We start from the raw sequence: 16,276 nt of genomic DNA, 5'->3' as shown, positions 1-16,276 counted from the left end.
TGATGTGGATGGGACCAGCAAGCTCAGCATGCATTCCCCGCCACTGATTGCTCTTAAACTGAGTGGTTTGCCAAGCCACTTCAGAGATTCGAGCCACGTCAACCACAACCACAAATTAAAGGAGGAAATCTGTTGCCCCTCCCCGTCTTGGAGACACATACAAGCCAGATTAGGGAGACGAAATAGATTTCCTCCCTTAAAACATAGCAATGAACTTTCACTGGGAAGGTTTTCCAACCAGAAATGTGACAAAGATCTATCAGTGCAGATGTGGGCTGAGATGCTTTAATGGAAAGGATGAGAGCCAGGAAGAACAGAAATTCCAGAAAAAGAAAAACATGCATTTCTACAGCATCTTTCACATCCCAGGGCACTTTATAACCAACCAAGTACTTCTAACATGTTGTAATGTTGGATACTCGACAGCACACCAACAGCAAGGTGATAATGTTCAGAGCGCTGTGTTTGTGATTTTGACTGAGGGATGACTATTAACAGAACCTTGGGAGAATTGCCTCCTTCTTGCTTAAGGTAATGCTGTGGGACTTTTTTTTACATCCATTCAAGTCCACAGGCATGACCTTGTCTGAGGAAAGCTCAATCTCTGTGGTTGAACTGAGAACCTCCTGAGTCAGGAGCAAGAGTGGGCCACAAGTGATGAATGAACATGGGCAAGAAAGTGTTGTGATGCAGTGAAGAGCAATGTTTGGAATTACAGGATTATTTTTCTGAATTTATAACAGAAAGAAGGGTTGACAAAACCACCCTGGTTTGGACGTTAGGGTTTCCATGTGATTGTAAGGGACAAGGTGCATGTACTACTTAGCCTTTTCCTGTCCTATCATTAATAACAACTTCAGGGGCAGGCATGGTAGTGTAGCGGTTAGCGTAACGCTATTACAGTGTCAGCGACCCAGGTTCAATTCCGGCTGCTGTCTGTAAGGAGTTTGTACGTTCTCCCCGTGACTGTGTGGGTTTCCTCCAGGTGCTCCGGTTTCCTCCCACATTCCAAAGACGTACGGGTTAGGATGTTGTGGGCATGCTATGTTGGCGCCAGAAGTGTGGCGACACTTGCGGGCTGCCCCCAGAACACTCTATGCAAAGGTGCATTTCACTGTGTGTTTCAATGTACATGTGACTAATAAAGATCTTAATCTTAATCTTATATAGCAACTTTAATGTGGCAGATGTGAGATGCTGCAGAGAGTGCATCAGACAAAAACTGATACCAAGGCATAAAGAAGATATTAGGGCAGAGACCAGAATCTTGGTGAAGCACATTTAGTGAATGTCATAAAGGTGAAGACAGACAGCGGTTCAGGGATGGAATTCCAAAGTTTAGGGACCAGACAGCCAAAGACAGAGTCACCAATTATGGAGCAATTAAATTCAGGGATCTCAGGAGGCCAGAACTGGAAGATTGCAGGTTCTGGAGAGAGCTGTCAGGTTCATAGAGAGGTAGGGAAGGGCAATACTGTGGCAGGATCTGGAAGTAAGGATGAAAATTTTAAAATTAGAGTGTGGGTTTACATAGGTCATCGGGTCCAGAGGTGAGAGATGGACAAGACTTAGTACAAGTTAGGAGATGGGAAGCCAGGGCTTGGATGACCCATAACTTTGTTGAGAGGGCAGAGAGGGAGACCAGTCCAGAGTACCTTGGAATCTAATGGTGACAAAGGCACAGATAAGGTGATTCAAAGAAATGGATTGAAGTTTGAAGAAGTTTGTGGGCTGCAGATGTGTGCATTAAATCCAGTGAAATTACCAGTGAGATGACAAATTTGATCACAGTTGTCCTATTTGTCAGTCGAGGACTTCAACAAGAAATAGTTTATTTTGGCAAAATTTGATGGCTATGAGAAGCCAACCCTGGAGTGAAGGAGGCTGAGGGGGTAGATAGGGTAGATAGTCACAGTCATTTTTCCATGCTAGAGGTCATGGATTTAAGGTGAGAGGGGAAAGAGGGCAATTTTTTCACACAGAGGGTGGTGGGTTTATAGAACAAGATGCCCACCCTCTGTGGTAGAGGTGGGTACAATTACAATATTTAAAAGACTGGATAGGAAAGGGTTAGAGGGACATAGGCCAAACACAGGCAAATGGGACTAGCTTAGACAGGTATCTTGGTCGGCATTGATGGTTTGGGCTGAAGGGCCTGTTTCTGTGCTGTATAACTCTATGAATATCTATAGAACCAGAGAACCATAGAACAATACAGCACAATACAGGCCCTTCGGCCCACCATGTTGTGCCACCCTTCAAACCACACCTAAGACTATCTAACCCCTTCCTCCCACATATCCCTCTATCTTAAATTCCTCCATATGCTTATCTAACAATCTCTTGGACTTGACCAATGTATCAGCCTCCACCACCACCCCAGGCAGCGTATGACATGCACCAACCACTCTCTGGGTGAAAAACCTGCCTCTGACATTTCCCTTGAACTTCCCACCCATTACCTTAAAGCCATTCCCTCTTGTATTGATCATTGGTGCCCTGGGAAAGAGGTGCTGGCTGTCCACTCTATCTATTCCTCTTAATATCTTGTATACCTCTATCATGTCTCCCCTCATCCTCCTTCTCTCCAATGAGTAAAGCCCTAGCTCTCTTAGTCTCTCCTCATAATGCATGCTCTCTAATCCAGGCAGCATCCTGGTAAATCTCTTCTGCACCCTCTCCAACGCTTCCACATCCTTCCTATAATGAGGTGACCAGAACTGGACACAGTACTCCAAGTGTGGCCTAACCAGAGTTTTGTAAAGCTGCGTCATTACTTCGCGGCTCTTAAACTCAATCCCACGATTTATGAATGCTGAAATCTCATAAGCTTTCTTAACTACCCTATCCACTTGTGAGGCAACTTTCCGTGATCTGTGGATATGAACCCCAGATTCCTCTGCTCCTCCACACTGCCCAAAATCCTGCCATTAACCTTGTACTCCGCTTTGGATTTAGTCCTTCCAAAGTGTACCACCTCACACTTCTCTGGATTGAACTCCATCCGCCACTTCTCAGCCCAGCTCTGCATCCTATCAATATCCCTCTGTAAGCTTCAACAGCCGTCCACACTATCTACAACATCACCGATCTTTGTGTCGTCTGCAAATTTGCTAACCCACCCTTTCACTCCCTCATCTAAGTCATTAATAAATATCACAAAAAGTAGAGGTCCTAGAACTGATCCCTGTGGGACACCACTAGTCACAGCCCTCCAATCTGAATGCACTCCCTCCACCACAACCCTCTGCTTTCTACAGGCAAGCCAATTCTGAATCCACAGGGCCAAGCCCCCCTGGATCCCTTGGCTTCTGACCTTCTAAAAAAGCCTACCATGTGGAACCTTGTCAAACGCCTTACTAAAATCCATGTAGACCACATCTACTGCACTACCCTCATCAATCTTCCTGGTCACCTCCTCAAAGAACCCTATCAGGCTTGTGAGGCAAGATCTTCCCTTCACAAAGCCATGCTGACTCTCCCTAATTAGTCCATGCTTCTTGAAATGCTCATAGATCCTATCTCTTAGAATCCTTCCTAACAGCTTACCCACCACAGACGTAAGGCTCACTGGTCTGTAATTCCCTGGACTATCCTTACTACCTTTTTTGAATAAGGGGACAACATTCGCCACCCTCCAATCCTCCAGTACCATTCCCATGGACAATGAGGACTCAGAGATCCTAGCCAACGGTTCAGCAATCTCCTCCCTCACCTCACGCAGAAGCCTGGGGAATATTCCGTCAGGCCCCGGGGACTTATCTGTCCTAACATTTTCTAACAATTCCAACACGTCCTCTCTCTTGATATCCACATGCTCCATAATATTACTCTTACCAACACTGTCTTCGCGTCATCAAGGCCCCTCTCCTTGGTGAATACTGAAGAGAAGTATTCATTGAGAACCTCACCCACTTCCACAGCTTCCAGGCACAAACTTTGTCTTTAATTGGCCCTACCTTTACCCTAGCCATCCTTCTAGTCTTCACGTACGAGATAAAAGCCTTGGGATTCTCCTTAACCTTACTTGCCAAAGCCTTTTCATGTCCCCTTCTAGCTCTCCTCAGCCCCTTCTTAAGTTCTTCCTTGCTACTCTATATTCCTCATGAGCCCTATCTGATCCTTGTTGCTTACACCTTATGTATGCAGCCTTCTTCTTCCTAACTAGTTGTTCCACCTCTCTCGTCACCCATGGTTCCTTCACCCTGCCATTCCTTCTCTGCCTCACCGGGACACATTTATCCCTGACATCCTGCAAGAGATCCCTGAACATCGACCACATCTCCATAGTACACTTTCCTTCAAAAATGTCATCCCAATTTACACTCTCAAGTTCTCGCCTTATAGCATCATAATTCGCCTTTCCCCAATTAAATATCTTCCCGTCCTCTCTGCTCCTATCCCTGTCCATGACAATGCTAAAGGTTATGGAGCAGTGGTCACTCTCCCCCAAATGCTCACCCACCGAGAGATCTGTCACCTGACCCGGTTCATTACCTAATACTAGATCTAATATGGCATCCCCTCTCGTCAGCCTGTCAACATACTGTGACAGGAATCCGTCCTGGACACACTTAACAAACCTTTCCCCGTCTAAATCTTTGGCACTAAGCGGGTGCCAATCAATATTTGGAAAGTTGAAGCCTCCCATGATAATAACCCTGTTATTTTTGAATCTTTCTAAAACCTGCCTCCCAATCTGCTCCTCAGCATCCCTCCTGCTACCGGGGGGCCTATAGAATATTCCCAGTAGAGTAACTGCCCCTATCTTGTTCCTAACTTCCACCCATATTGACCCTAGAGAGGATCCTTCTACATTATCCACCCTTTCTGCAGCTGTAATAGTGTCCCTAACCAGTATCGCCACCCCTCCTCTTCTTCTCCCCCCCTCCCTATCCCTTTTAAAACACTGGAAACTAGAAATATTCAATATCCATCCTGCCCTGGCGTCAGCCATGTCTCTGCAATAGCCACAATATCGTAGTCCCATGTACTTATCCAAGCTCTCAGTGCATCACCCTTATTTCTGATGCTTCTTGCATTTAAATAAATGCACTTTAGCCCATCCACCTTACTACTTTTATAGCCTGTACTCTGCTTCTCCTTCCTCAAAGCCTCTCTACCTGTTAGATCTGAATTTTCCCCATCCCCTTTTCCTCTGACCTACCCCTCTGGTTCCCATCCCCTTCACAAACTAGCTTAAACCCTCCTGAACCACCCTAGCAAACCTGGCTGCAAGGATATTGGCCCCCCTTGGGTTCGGGTGTAACCCGTCCTCTCTGTACAGGTCCCACCTTCCCCAGAAGAGATCCCAATGATCCAAAAATCTAAAACCTTCTCTCCTGCACCAACTTCTCAGCCACGCATTCATCTGCCATCTCCTCCTATTCCTACCTTCACTATCGTGTGGCACTGGCAGCAATCCCGAGGTTGCTACCCTTGAGGTCCTGTTCTTCAGCCTTCTGCCTAGCTCCCTAAACTCACTTTTTAGGACCTCATCCCTCTTCCCACCTATGTCATTGGTACCAACATGAACCACGACTTCTGGCTGTTCTCCCTCCCACTCAAGAATTCTGTGGACCTGATCAGAGACATCCCGGACCCTGGCACCTGGGAGGCAACATACCATCCGGGATTCATGCTCACTGCCACAGAACCTCCTATCTGTTTCCTTGACTATCGAGTCCCCTATCACTACTGCCTTCCTCTTCTCCTCCCTTCCCTTCTGAGCAGCAGGACCGGTCCCAGTGCCAGAGACCTGGCTACTGCTGCGTGATCCCTGCAGGTCATCCCCCTCAACAGCTTCCAAAACGGAAAACCTGTTATTGAGGGGAACAGACTCTGGGGTGCTCTGCACTATCTGCCTGTTCGTTTTCTTTTTCCTTTTCTCTCCCTCGACAGCCACCCTTCTATCTACTTCCTGGACCCCAGAAGTACCTGGTCTAAGGGGGGGTGACTGTCTCCCGATGTACAGTATCTACATAACTCTCTCCTCCCTGATGCTGCGCAGTGTTTGAAGCTGCGACTCCAGCTCATCAATTCTGAGCCGAAGTTCCTCCAGCCTCAAGCACTTACTGCAGAAGTGGTCATCGTGCACCACAGCAAGTTCCACGAGCTCCCACATCAAGCAGCTGCAGCACACCACTATGTCCTCCATCTGAACTAATTCTTTCCCTACCTAGTTTTATCCTACTTAAAAATTTATAGCAGATAACAAGTAGACCTTACCTTTACCTACCAGCTACTTGCCCGCCTTGCCCCTTGAGCCAAAGCCCAAAACACTCTGCTCCCACTCACTCCGCTGCCCGCTCCGAATCTGCCCGCTGGATATGGCAGTCTTTTTAAACTGTACGCGTGCTACCGAGTGATGTCATGCGCCTGCGCAGTTATTCCCCGCTATCCCTGAACCATTAGAAGAAAAAATCTTATCTGTTCAGACCTCCTTGGCTGCTTCCGCTCGCTCGCCTCTCGCTCCCGATCGAAAACGCCAAAGACTTCCCTTCTCTTTTTAAACTGTTCGCGCGCTACCGACTGATGTCACGTGCCTGCGCAGTTACTCCCCGCTATCCCCGAACCATTAGAAGAAAAAAAAATGTGGTATAATGTAGCATGTAGCCTTTATATAATCTTTTAGTGGCAATGTACCTTTTCAGCTCTCTGAAACTGACTTTTTGGGAACATGATTTGCTAATCCCAGTCCCATCTGAAGAGCACTTCAACTCTCACTCTATGATATTACACAACCACAATATTTTCACACTGTCTCTGTACTAGGGCTCTCAAGGATAACAGACTGCTAGTTATTGAAACCAACAGAGGACTTGTGGAGTGTCCTGCCATACACTCAAAGTTACATTTCTTGAAATATTCACTGACTAGAAATTTCAAAGTGGCATAAATGTTGCATGGAATAAAAAAATAACGCACACTTAAATTTAATCTGAAATTGTGAAGATGTCTATTTAAAAACATTAATATCCTTGGGAATCCCATTACATTGCTTGTCCTCTAACTGTGATCATACCACTGATTGCATTTCTGGTTCTGGACACTTTCTGGATCTTGTGCACTATCTCTGGAGTGGTTCTGGGTCCTTGGTGTATCCCCTTAACTAATTGGATTGAAGTATCCCTAGTGGTTATCTACATAGCAAAAAAAAATCAGTTGGGTGGGTGGGGGAGAGAGAGATGATAAATCCTTAAAATCTCAAACCCAACCCCACCCAGACACAACCAGTTCGATGGCAGAGGGATGGGGAAACTTATCCACTTGAGTAGGCAGCTCAACCTTAATGAGGATGGGATTTCACCTTCTGCACTGAAGATGAAAGGCAGGCTTCAGGAAACCAGGAAGCTAAAGGCAGGCAAGGAATTTTAGGTTGAGAAGGTATGGTTTTCCAGATCTGGGTAGGGAACTGGGGTGTTTCTCTGCCTGGTTCCCCAAGTAGATCTGCTTCCCTCCCTAAGTTCACCATCTCCCACTCCTGCATCAACAGTCTCTGACCTCAAGCTTTCCACAACCTCCTCCAATAGACCATGATGGACCTACTTGTCCAACACCTACTTCCTCATCCCATGATGTTCATCCCAGTTCACTGAACCATGTGCCCAGGCTATGGTCTCACCATTACCCCCATCCCGCAGAGATAATCTGTCAATCATGCATCTGTGTAGGTAAAACTCCTTGCATATCCCAAGACCAGACCAGAAATCTCAACCCTCATTCACTGCCTCTAACCTGAGTGCTGGGGAATCACACCTAGTGATGAGTGTGGTGCAGGAGTATTCACTTAATAAAATGAAATACAGCAAGTGAAAGAAGGATGGGTTTAAGATTAAGAGATAATAGAGAAAAAAATCTGGTCATTAAAATCTGAAGGAATGTGATTCCACACTTGTGAAATCTAATTTTCGGGGCTGGAGAGTTTGCTGGCATTAATTAAGAACATCGTGTCATTAAAAATTCACTTACACTGGAATGGACAAGCATCAGATTTTCCAATGTTTATGTAGTTTAACTTTCCTACGTTTATTATTTTCACCACAAAATCATTAACGGAAAATAAAATGCAGCAGAAACAAACTAAAACCTTGTTTTGAACAACACAGAGTTGATATAAAACATTTGCTGCCTTTGGTGAAGAGGAAGGAGTGACTAATGAGGGTTGGATCGAAGCCCTGTGTGGAGTGTGTGGGATGACACTCTGCCCCTCTCCGCCCCTGCACCTCATCAACTCCTTCCCTGCTTGTAGTTGAGTATATTATGTTACTTCATATTAAAAGTACTTATGAACTTCAAACTGCCTCCAAGATTGGACCTATCTTACCTTCTGGGTATTTATACAGATCCGTGATATTCTTCCTCATATCAGACCCAACCTCCTTGGTCAGAATCAACTTGCCAACTTCATCAGTTTTCACGTCCCCTTTCGTCAGGGAACCATCCTTCTGTTTGGTCCAATATACAACATCACTGTTTACCTTAAAGAAGAAAATCAAAATTAGTTTACATATAAAGTGCTGAAAATGTCCTATATTGGCCAAGGGTCCATCATAAGGGATGTTATTGTAATGTTCTCCAGATGTGCAAATACAAGTTTCCACTTCTCTAGCAACACAGAAAAAGCTGGAGGAACTCAGCAGGTCAGGCAGCATCTATGGAGGGAAATGGACAGTAGACATTTTTTGGGTCATGGAACATAGAACAGTACAGCACAGGAAAAGACCCTTCTGCCCACGATGTTGTGCCAAACTAATTAAGCTATTGGCACCTAATCCCTTCTGCCTGCACATGGTCCATATCCCTCCATTCTCTACCTACTTGTGTGCCTATCTAAGAGCCTCTTAAACATCTCTATCGTATCTGCCTCCACCACCACCACCTTGGCAGTGCATTCCAGGCACCCACCACTCTCTGAGTAACATGCTTACCCCACACATCTTCTTTGAACTTTCCTCCTCTCACTTTAAATGCACACCTTCTAGTATTAGACATTTCGGCCCTGGGAAAAAGATCCTGGCTGTCTATCTATGCCCCTCAGAATTTTATAAACTTCTATCAGTTCTAAATGAAGGATTCAGATGAAGGGTCTCAACGTGAAATGTCAACTGTCTATTTCCCTCCATAGATGCTGCCTGACCCATTGAGTTCCTCCAGCATCTTGTGTGTTGCTCCAGACTCCAGTATCTGCTGTCTTCACTTTGTTTCTACTTCTCTATCTTGCTTTGTGGTAATAAATGTTATGTACATATTTAATCTAAAATTGAATATCAAAACACTGCAGATGATGGAAATTTGAAGCTGGAAAAGGGTCATCGACCTGAAAGATTAACTGCGTTTTGTACTCCACAGCTGCTGCCTGACCTGCTGAGTGTTTCCAACACTTCTTGTTCTTATTACACAATCTTGAAAGGAAACTCAAATAAACCAGCTTTAGTGTCCTTGTGTTTCCCAAGAATGACTCTGAACAAATCAGCAAGTTCACAAAACTTTATCAGTAATATGAAACCCATGTACATCACTGTGCCAGAACAGTATGCCACAGCGGGCATTTTTCTTGGCAGTATCAGTTAGTGAACACACATTGCTGTTCATTGGAGCATTTCAGTTTATAACAACTACTTCCTTTTTAAAAAATAACATCTATTTATAACAATTCTGCTTTCCTTACTCAACACACCTCCTCTTGACCCATTTTTGTCTCTTTACTTATCCCATTACCACCAGCTTTTGCCTTGCACCCTCACAGTGTGACATTTAATCTTTCCTACCTTCCACAGACTTTTCCCCTCCCATCTTCCTCTGTCTCTGCACTAGCTTAAAACTTAATTTATCTCTGCCTAATTCTGATGAGTCATTGACTCTTGTTTCTCTCTCCACAGATGCTGCCTGAGTGTTTCCAGCATTTTCTGTTTTTATTCACATTTCCACGATCTGGTGTATTTTGCTTTTGTATGTAATGTAGGATCCTGAATGTCAGAGGATGTTGGAGATTGATGAGGAACATAATAATGGGGAAGAGAGGGGAATTGATGCCCTATTCTGGACTGAATAGAGGGAATGAATAACATAGGACAACAAGAGAAAGAAATCAAGTTGGGTCAAGTCAAATTTATTGTCATATGCAGAAGTATGGTGAGGTATGGGTGCCTTGAAAAACTTGCTTATAATGAATAACAAATCATTGGGGGAAAATGACAGAAACAAAAAATAGAGGGAAGAAAATGGATGGAAGAAAAGAAAGACTATCACTTCCATAATGCTTTTCACATTCTATTCAGTTGTACAAGATTTTGGCATTTGTACAAGACTTCGGTGAGGCTGCATTTGGACTATTGTGTTCAGTCTTGGTCACCCAGCTATAGGAAAGATGCCACTAAGCGTGGATGTCATGGGACTGAGCTATGGAGATGGTTTGAGCAGGTTGGGACTTTTATCATTGGAACGTAGGAGAATGAGGGGTGATCTTATAGAGGTGTATAAAATTATGAGGGGCATAGATAGGGTGAATGTGCACAGTCTTTTTCCCAGGGTTGGGGAATCAAGAACTGGAGGGCATACGTTTAAGGTGAGAGGGGAAAGATTTAATAGGAATCTGAGGGGCAACTTTATCACCCAGAGGGTGGTCAATATATGGAATGAACTGCCAGAGAAAGTGGTTGAGGCAGGTACATTAACAACATTTAAAAGGTACTTGGACAGGTACGTGGATAGGAAAGGTTTAGAGGGATACAGGCCAAACACGGGAAAATGGGACTAGCTTAGATGGGAAGCTTGGTCGGCATGGACCAGTTGGGCAGAAGGGCCTGTTTCCATGCATATGGCTTTATGTCTCAAAGTGTTTTATAGTCAGTGAGGCATCTGTGAAGTGTGGTCAATTTTCCAATGAAACACCAGGATAGTTCCACAGAGCACAGAAGTCAAGATTTTGGTCAGTAGGGAAATTCAGTGCCGTGAGGGCAAAGTGTTGCTGTTTTGCTAACTTCACATCTGCTATGTGAGTTGATTTAATAAATAAGAGGTGTGGCAGGGCATCTCAGACTCCAGGATGATCAGAGGTCCAAGAAGCATTGTCAAGTGGAGGAGGTTTAGCTGGAAGAGCCTGGGTTTTGGAGCTGACGGCGTTACAGTCCCTCCATTAGACTGAGCATTTCATGGATAGAACCTTTCAGGTATTGGTTGCCTTGCAGTCAAGATTGCTCAGGTAGAAAGTGGATGAGTGACTGTTAGACAGGCAAGGAAGAGCAGGCAGGTAGATCAGGAGACTGCTGAGGTCCAAATGCTCTAACCAGAATTCAGCTTTGAGTACAGATGGGGAATAGGGTTCCACTGGAGAGTGTAGCCGAAGCCAAGAGCACAGCACTATGTGTGGCTCGACTATACAAGGAGGGAGCAGAAAGGTTAAGGGAGCATGAGTTTAAGTGGATTGTACAGTTAGGAGAGCAGATAAGCATTTCTGCACTTACAGAAGTGACTGGATGATTTCGACAGCTACATAGATAGGAAAGGTTTGGAGGGATATGGGCCAAGTGTAAGACTAGCTCGGGTAAACAACTTGGATGGCATGGCAACTTTGGGCCCCATATCTAAGGAAAGATGTGTTGGCCCTGGAGAGGGTCCAGAGGAGGTTCACAAGAATGATCCCAGGAATAAAAAGATTAACATATGAGGAGCATTTGATGTCTCTGGGCTTGTACTCAATGGAGTTCAGAAGGATGAGGGGGGATCTCATTGAAACCTACCAGATACTGAAAGGCCTAGGTAGAGTGGACATGGAGAGGATGTGGGAGAGTCTAGGACAGCCTCAGAATAAAGGGACGTCTCTTTAGGACTGAGATGAGGAGGAATTTATTCAGCCAGAGGGTGGTGAATCTGTGGAATTTGTTGCCACAGAGAGCTGTGGCGGCCAAGTCATTGGGTGTATTCTCCAAACTTTTTTCTCCAAACATATCTTTGCTCATTGTGGCCAAAAAGTTCTATTTTAACTTCATCAGTCCACAGGACTTGTTTCCAAAATGCATCAGGCTTGTTCAGATGTTACTTTGCAAACTTTTGACGCAGAACTTTGTGGTGAGGACACAGGAAAGTTTGGAGAAAAAAGGGTGCAGAATTTCATGAAAAGAACACCTCTCCAACTGTTAAGCACGGGGTGGATCGATCATGCTTTGGGCTTGTGTTGCAGCCAGTGGAACAGGGAACATTTCACTGGTAGAGGGAAGAATGAATTCAATTAAATACCAGCAAATTCTGGAAGCAAACATCACACGGTCTGTAAAAAAGCTGAAGATGAAAAGAGGATGGCTTCTACAACAGGATAATGATCCTAAACACACCTCAAAATCCACAATGGACTACCTCAAAAAGCACAGGCTGAAGGTTTTGCCATGGCCCTCACAGTCCCCCAACCTAAACGTCATCGAAAATCTGTGGATAGACCTCAAAAGAGCTGGACATGCAAGACAGCCCAAGAATCTCACAGAACTAGAAGCCTTCTGCAAGGAAGAATGGGTGAAAATCCCCCAAACAAGCATTGAAAGACCCTTGGCTGGCTACAGAAAGTGTTTACAAGCTGTGATACTTGCCAAAAGGGGGTGTTACTAAGTACTGACCATGAAGGGTGCCCAAACTTTTGCTTCGGGCCCTTTTCCTTTTTTGTTATTTTGAAACTGTAAAAGGTGGAAATAAAGAAGTAATCTTGCTTAAAATATTAAAGGAATGTGTCATCTTTAACTTTATGCCTTTTGGAAATCAGGTCATCCTTCACTTGCTTAGCTATTCACAGTAACAGAAATTTTGACCGGGGTGCCCAAACTTTTGCATGTCACTGTATAGGTTCTTGATTGGTAAGGGGGTTAAGGGTAACAGGGGGAAGGCAGGAGAATGGAGTTGAAAAAAAAATCAGCCATGATTGAATGGTGGAGCATACCTGATGAATTGAATGGCCCAATTCTGCTCCGATATCTTACGGTCTTATGGTCTGATGGACAAATTGGGCAGAAGGGTCTGTTTCTGTGCTGTATAACTCTATGACTTTATGATACATTGCCCACCTGGTGCCAGAGTCATGGAACTGCAGAATATTCTGGAAATGAATGGCCAGAGGTTGTGGTCCAAAGCAATAGCAATGATGCAGGTGGAGAAAGCGAGGAGGTGGTCAAAGACAAATCTTAAGGAGTTAGGAAAGAGATGAAGAAGATGGACTTCAAAGGTGGTCATGTTCTGACTACTATCAGTACCTTGTGCCAGTGAATAAGGTGACAGGAGTGCAGATGAACGAGTAGCTGGAGAGATGGTGCAAGATGGAGGGAGTTAGTTTCATGGGGCATTGGGACCAGTTCTGGGGAAGTTAGGACCTGTACAGTTCAGACTGGTTGTACCTTCACAAGGTTGGCATGAATATCCTGGTGAGCCAGTTTGCTACTGCTTTTGGGGGAAGGGTTTAAACTTGCTTGGCAGCGGTCAGGAAGCTGAGACAGAATACAGAAAGTAGAAAAACAAAGCTGGAAATAGAAGGTGGTGAATTAATCAGAGAGCTTGGAAGGCAGAGCAAGCTACAGTTGGAACATAGACAAAAAAGTCGTCTAGCAGTATTCAGTGGTACTTATCTAATTGCAAAGAGTTCAGTGAATAAGGTAGATGTTAGCTGGGGCAGTGGTAGACACACAAATGGATGACTTTTGGCTATAATGGAAATGTGGTTTCAAGAGGGATAGGATTATAAGAACAGAGAGGATGTGCTGGAGCTAGATGCAACATCAGAGAGCATAGCTGGAGTCACACTGCAGGACAGATGGGGTTGCACTGAAGTGGAAGCAGACGATTTGTGAGGATGTTGCCAGGATTGAAAAATTGTAACCATGGGGAAAGATTGGTTAAGCCACGGGTATTTTCTTTGGAACAGAGGAGACTGAGAAGAGATGGTCCTAGACAGAGTGAATAGGAAGGATCTGATTTCTTTAGGTGGTCTAAAACAAGATGTAAAATACCTGGTAGTAGTAATTAGTCAACAAATTTTGAGTTTGTGACCCCTGGTTCTAAACATCCCAGCTAGGGGAAACACCATTCCTTCATTTATCCTGTCAACCCCTTAAAATTTCAGTGAGACTACCACTCATTCCTCTAAAGTTCAAAGAGTGTAAACCTGGTCTGGTTAATTTATCCTCATAGGACAAAGTCTCCCAGCTCAGGAATTAATCTGATGAATATTTATTGGACTCCATCTACTGGAAGTGTATCTTTAGACCACCTCTGTGCACAATGTTCCAGATTAGGTCTCACCAGGGTCCTAATTGGAGTAAGACATCTTTACTGTCGTACACAAATCATCTTGCAATGAAGACAAAGGCACAATCTACCTCCCCAACCCTTCCTGTATTTCTCTGTTAACTTTCAATGATTTGTGTACAATAAACTCCAGGTCCCTCTGAGTATCAACACCCTTAAATCTCTTACCATTTAAAAATAGTCCCTCTTTCTTTTTGACCAAAATGGATGCCCCACACTTTTCCACATTATATTCCACCTGCCCTATTGAATTAGCCATTTTAAATCCCCTAAAGCCTCTGTGCACCTCACAACCCATGCTGCTACTCAGCTCAGTACCATTAGCAACCTTGGATATTTTAAACATGATCCCTTTATCCAAATCAATGAATAGATTATGAACGGCTGCAGCCCCTGAACCAATCTGTGGCAACCCATTAGTCACAGCCTCCCAACATGACAATGTCCAGGCTTTATCCTGATCTCTTTCTGTTTGTTAATCAAATTTACACCTGTAGGTAACCCCAAATCCCATGTACTCTAATTTTGTTTAATAACTTTTTCTGCAGCATCTTATTAAAAGCCTTCTGAAAACTTAAATACACCCCACCCAATCGTTCCCCCTATTTATACTGCTCATTGCAGCCTCAAAAAATTCTAATGGCTTAAAATTGACTCATTTCAATCCTATTCCTTAACAATAGATTCGAGCATGTTCCATATTACTGAAATCAGGCTAAGTGGTCCATAATTTTCTCATTCCTTACTTTCTTAAATAGTGGGATATAATCCAATCCAGGGAAACGTTCTGGAATCTGTGGAATTTTAGAAGATAACAAGCTGTGTATCCACTATCTTTCAAAAGATTGGAAAAAGATCATTTCCTGGGGATTTATTACTATTCTATTCCGGTAATATCATTACTATTAATTCTTTTGCCAAATGCTAATTTCTTTGCAATCCTCAATCACACATGACCTGTTATTCTCTACTATTTCTGGGATGGTTTCTGTGTTTTCTCCCATGAAGACACAAACAAATATTTGTTTAATTTCTTTACTCCTTCCTTATTTCATAGAGTCACACAACATGGAAACAGGCCCTTCAGACCACTGAATCTGCATCCTCCATCAAGAACCCATTTACACTAATCCTACACCAATCTCATTTTACTCTCTCCACATTCTCATCAGCTTCCCCCAGACTCTAACACTCACCTATACACTCAGCCACTTAACCCATCAACCCACACACCTTTCCAATATGATTTCCCCTATCTCAGTCTGTATTGACTCATGCTAATCTTTTCTTGTTACATATCTGTAGAAGCTTTCACAGTGCTGTTTTTATGTCTCTTGCTAGACCACTCTTGTACTCCACTTTCTCTTTCCTTGTCAATACCTTGACTTTCCTTTCCTGAAATCTGAAATTTTTCTAGTCACCAGACTTAATGTTCTCATGGCAAGTCTTTGTCCTTTAATCTGATACAACCCTCAACTTCTTATGATTAGCACAGATGGACCATTTTACCCTTTGGGTTTTTGTGCATTCAAGGGATGGGTAATTGCAGTAAACTACGTACTAACTTCTTAAGAGTTGGCCATTACTTATTTACTCTCAGACCTTTTCCCAGTCTACCACAGCCAACTTATGCCTTATACCTTCGTAGTTTTCACTGTTTAGATTTAAGACCCTGGTTTCAGATTGGATTAAATCACTCTCAATCTTTATATAAATCTCTATCATATTATGATCACTGTTCCCCAAAGGCTCTTTGACTACAGTTTATTATTAAGTCTTTCTCATTGCACACGGTAGTGTAGTGGTTAGTATAATGCTATTACAGTGCCAGTGATAATTCCGGCCGCTGTCTGTAAGGAGTTTGTACGTTCTCCCCGTATCGTATGGGTTTCCTCCGGGTGCTCCCGTTTCCTCCCACATTCCAAAGACGTACGGGTTAGGAAGTTGTGGGCATGCTATGTTGGCACCGGAAGCATGGTGACACTTGCAGGCT

General features: G+C 43.9%; 1 protein-coding gene across 1 annotated transcript in view; it reads right to left on the bottom strand.

Moving 5' to 3' along the window:
* The window catches only part of LOC127570496 (coagulation factor XIII A chain-like), a 106,599-nt gene that overhangs the window by 17,115 nt on the left and 73,208 nt on the right, over positions 1-16,276 (bottom strand). Inside the window, exon 11 of the mRNA XM_052016129.1 lies at positions 8,327-8,480. Within this exon, the coding sequence (XP_051872089.1) occupies positions 8,327-8,480 (154 nt within the window). The remainder of the gene's footprint in view (positions 1-8,326; positions 8,481-16,276) is intronic.

This window comes from Pristis pectinata, chromosome 5, assembly GCF_009764475.1.
Source record: "Pristis pectinata isolate sPriPec2 chromosome 5, sPriPec2.1.pri, whole genome shotgun sequence".
Classification (NCBI taxonomy): Eukaryota; Metazoa; Chordata; class Chondrichthyes; order Rhinopristiformes; family Pristidae; genus Pristis; species Pristis pectinata.
This window is presented reverse-complemented; position numbering and strand designations above follow the sequence as displayed.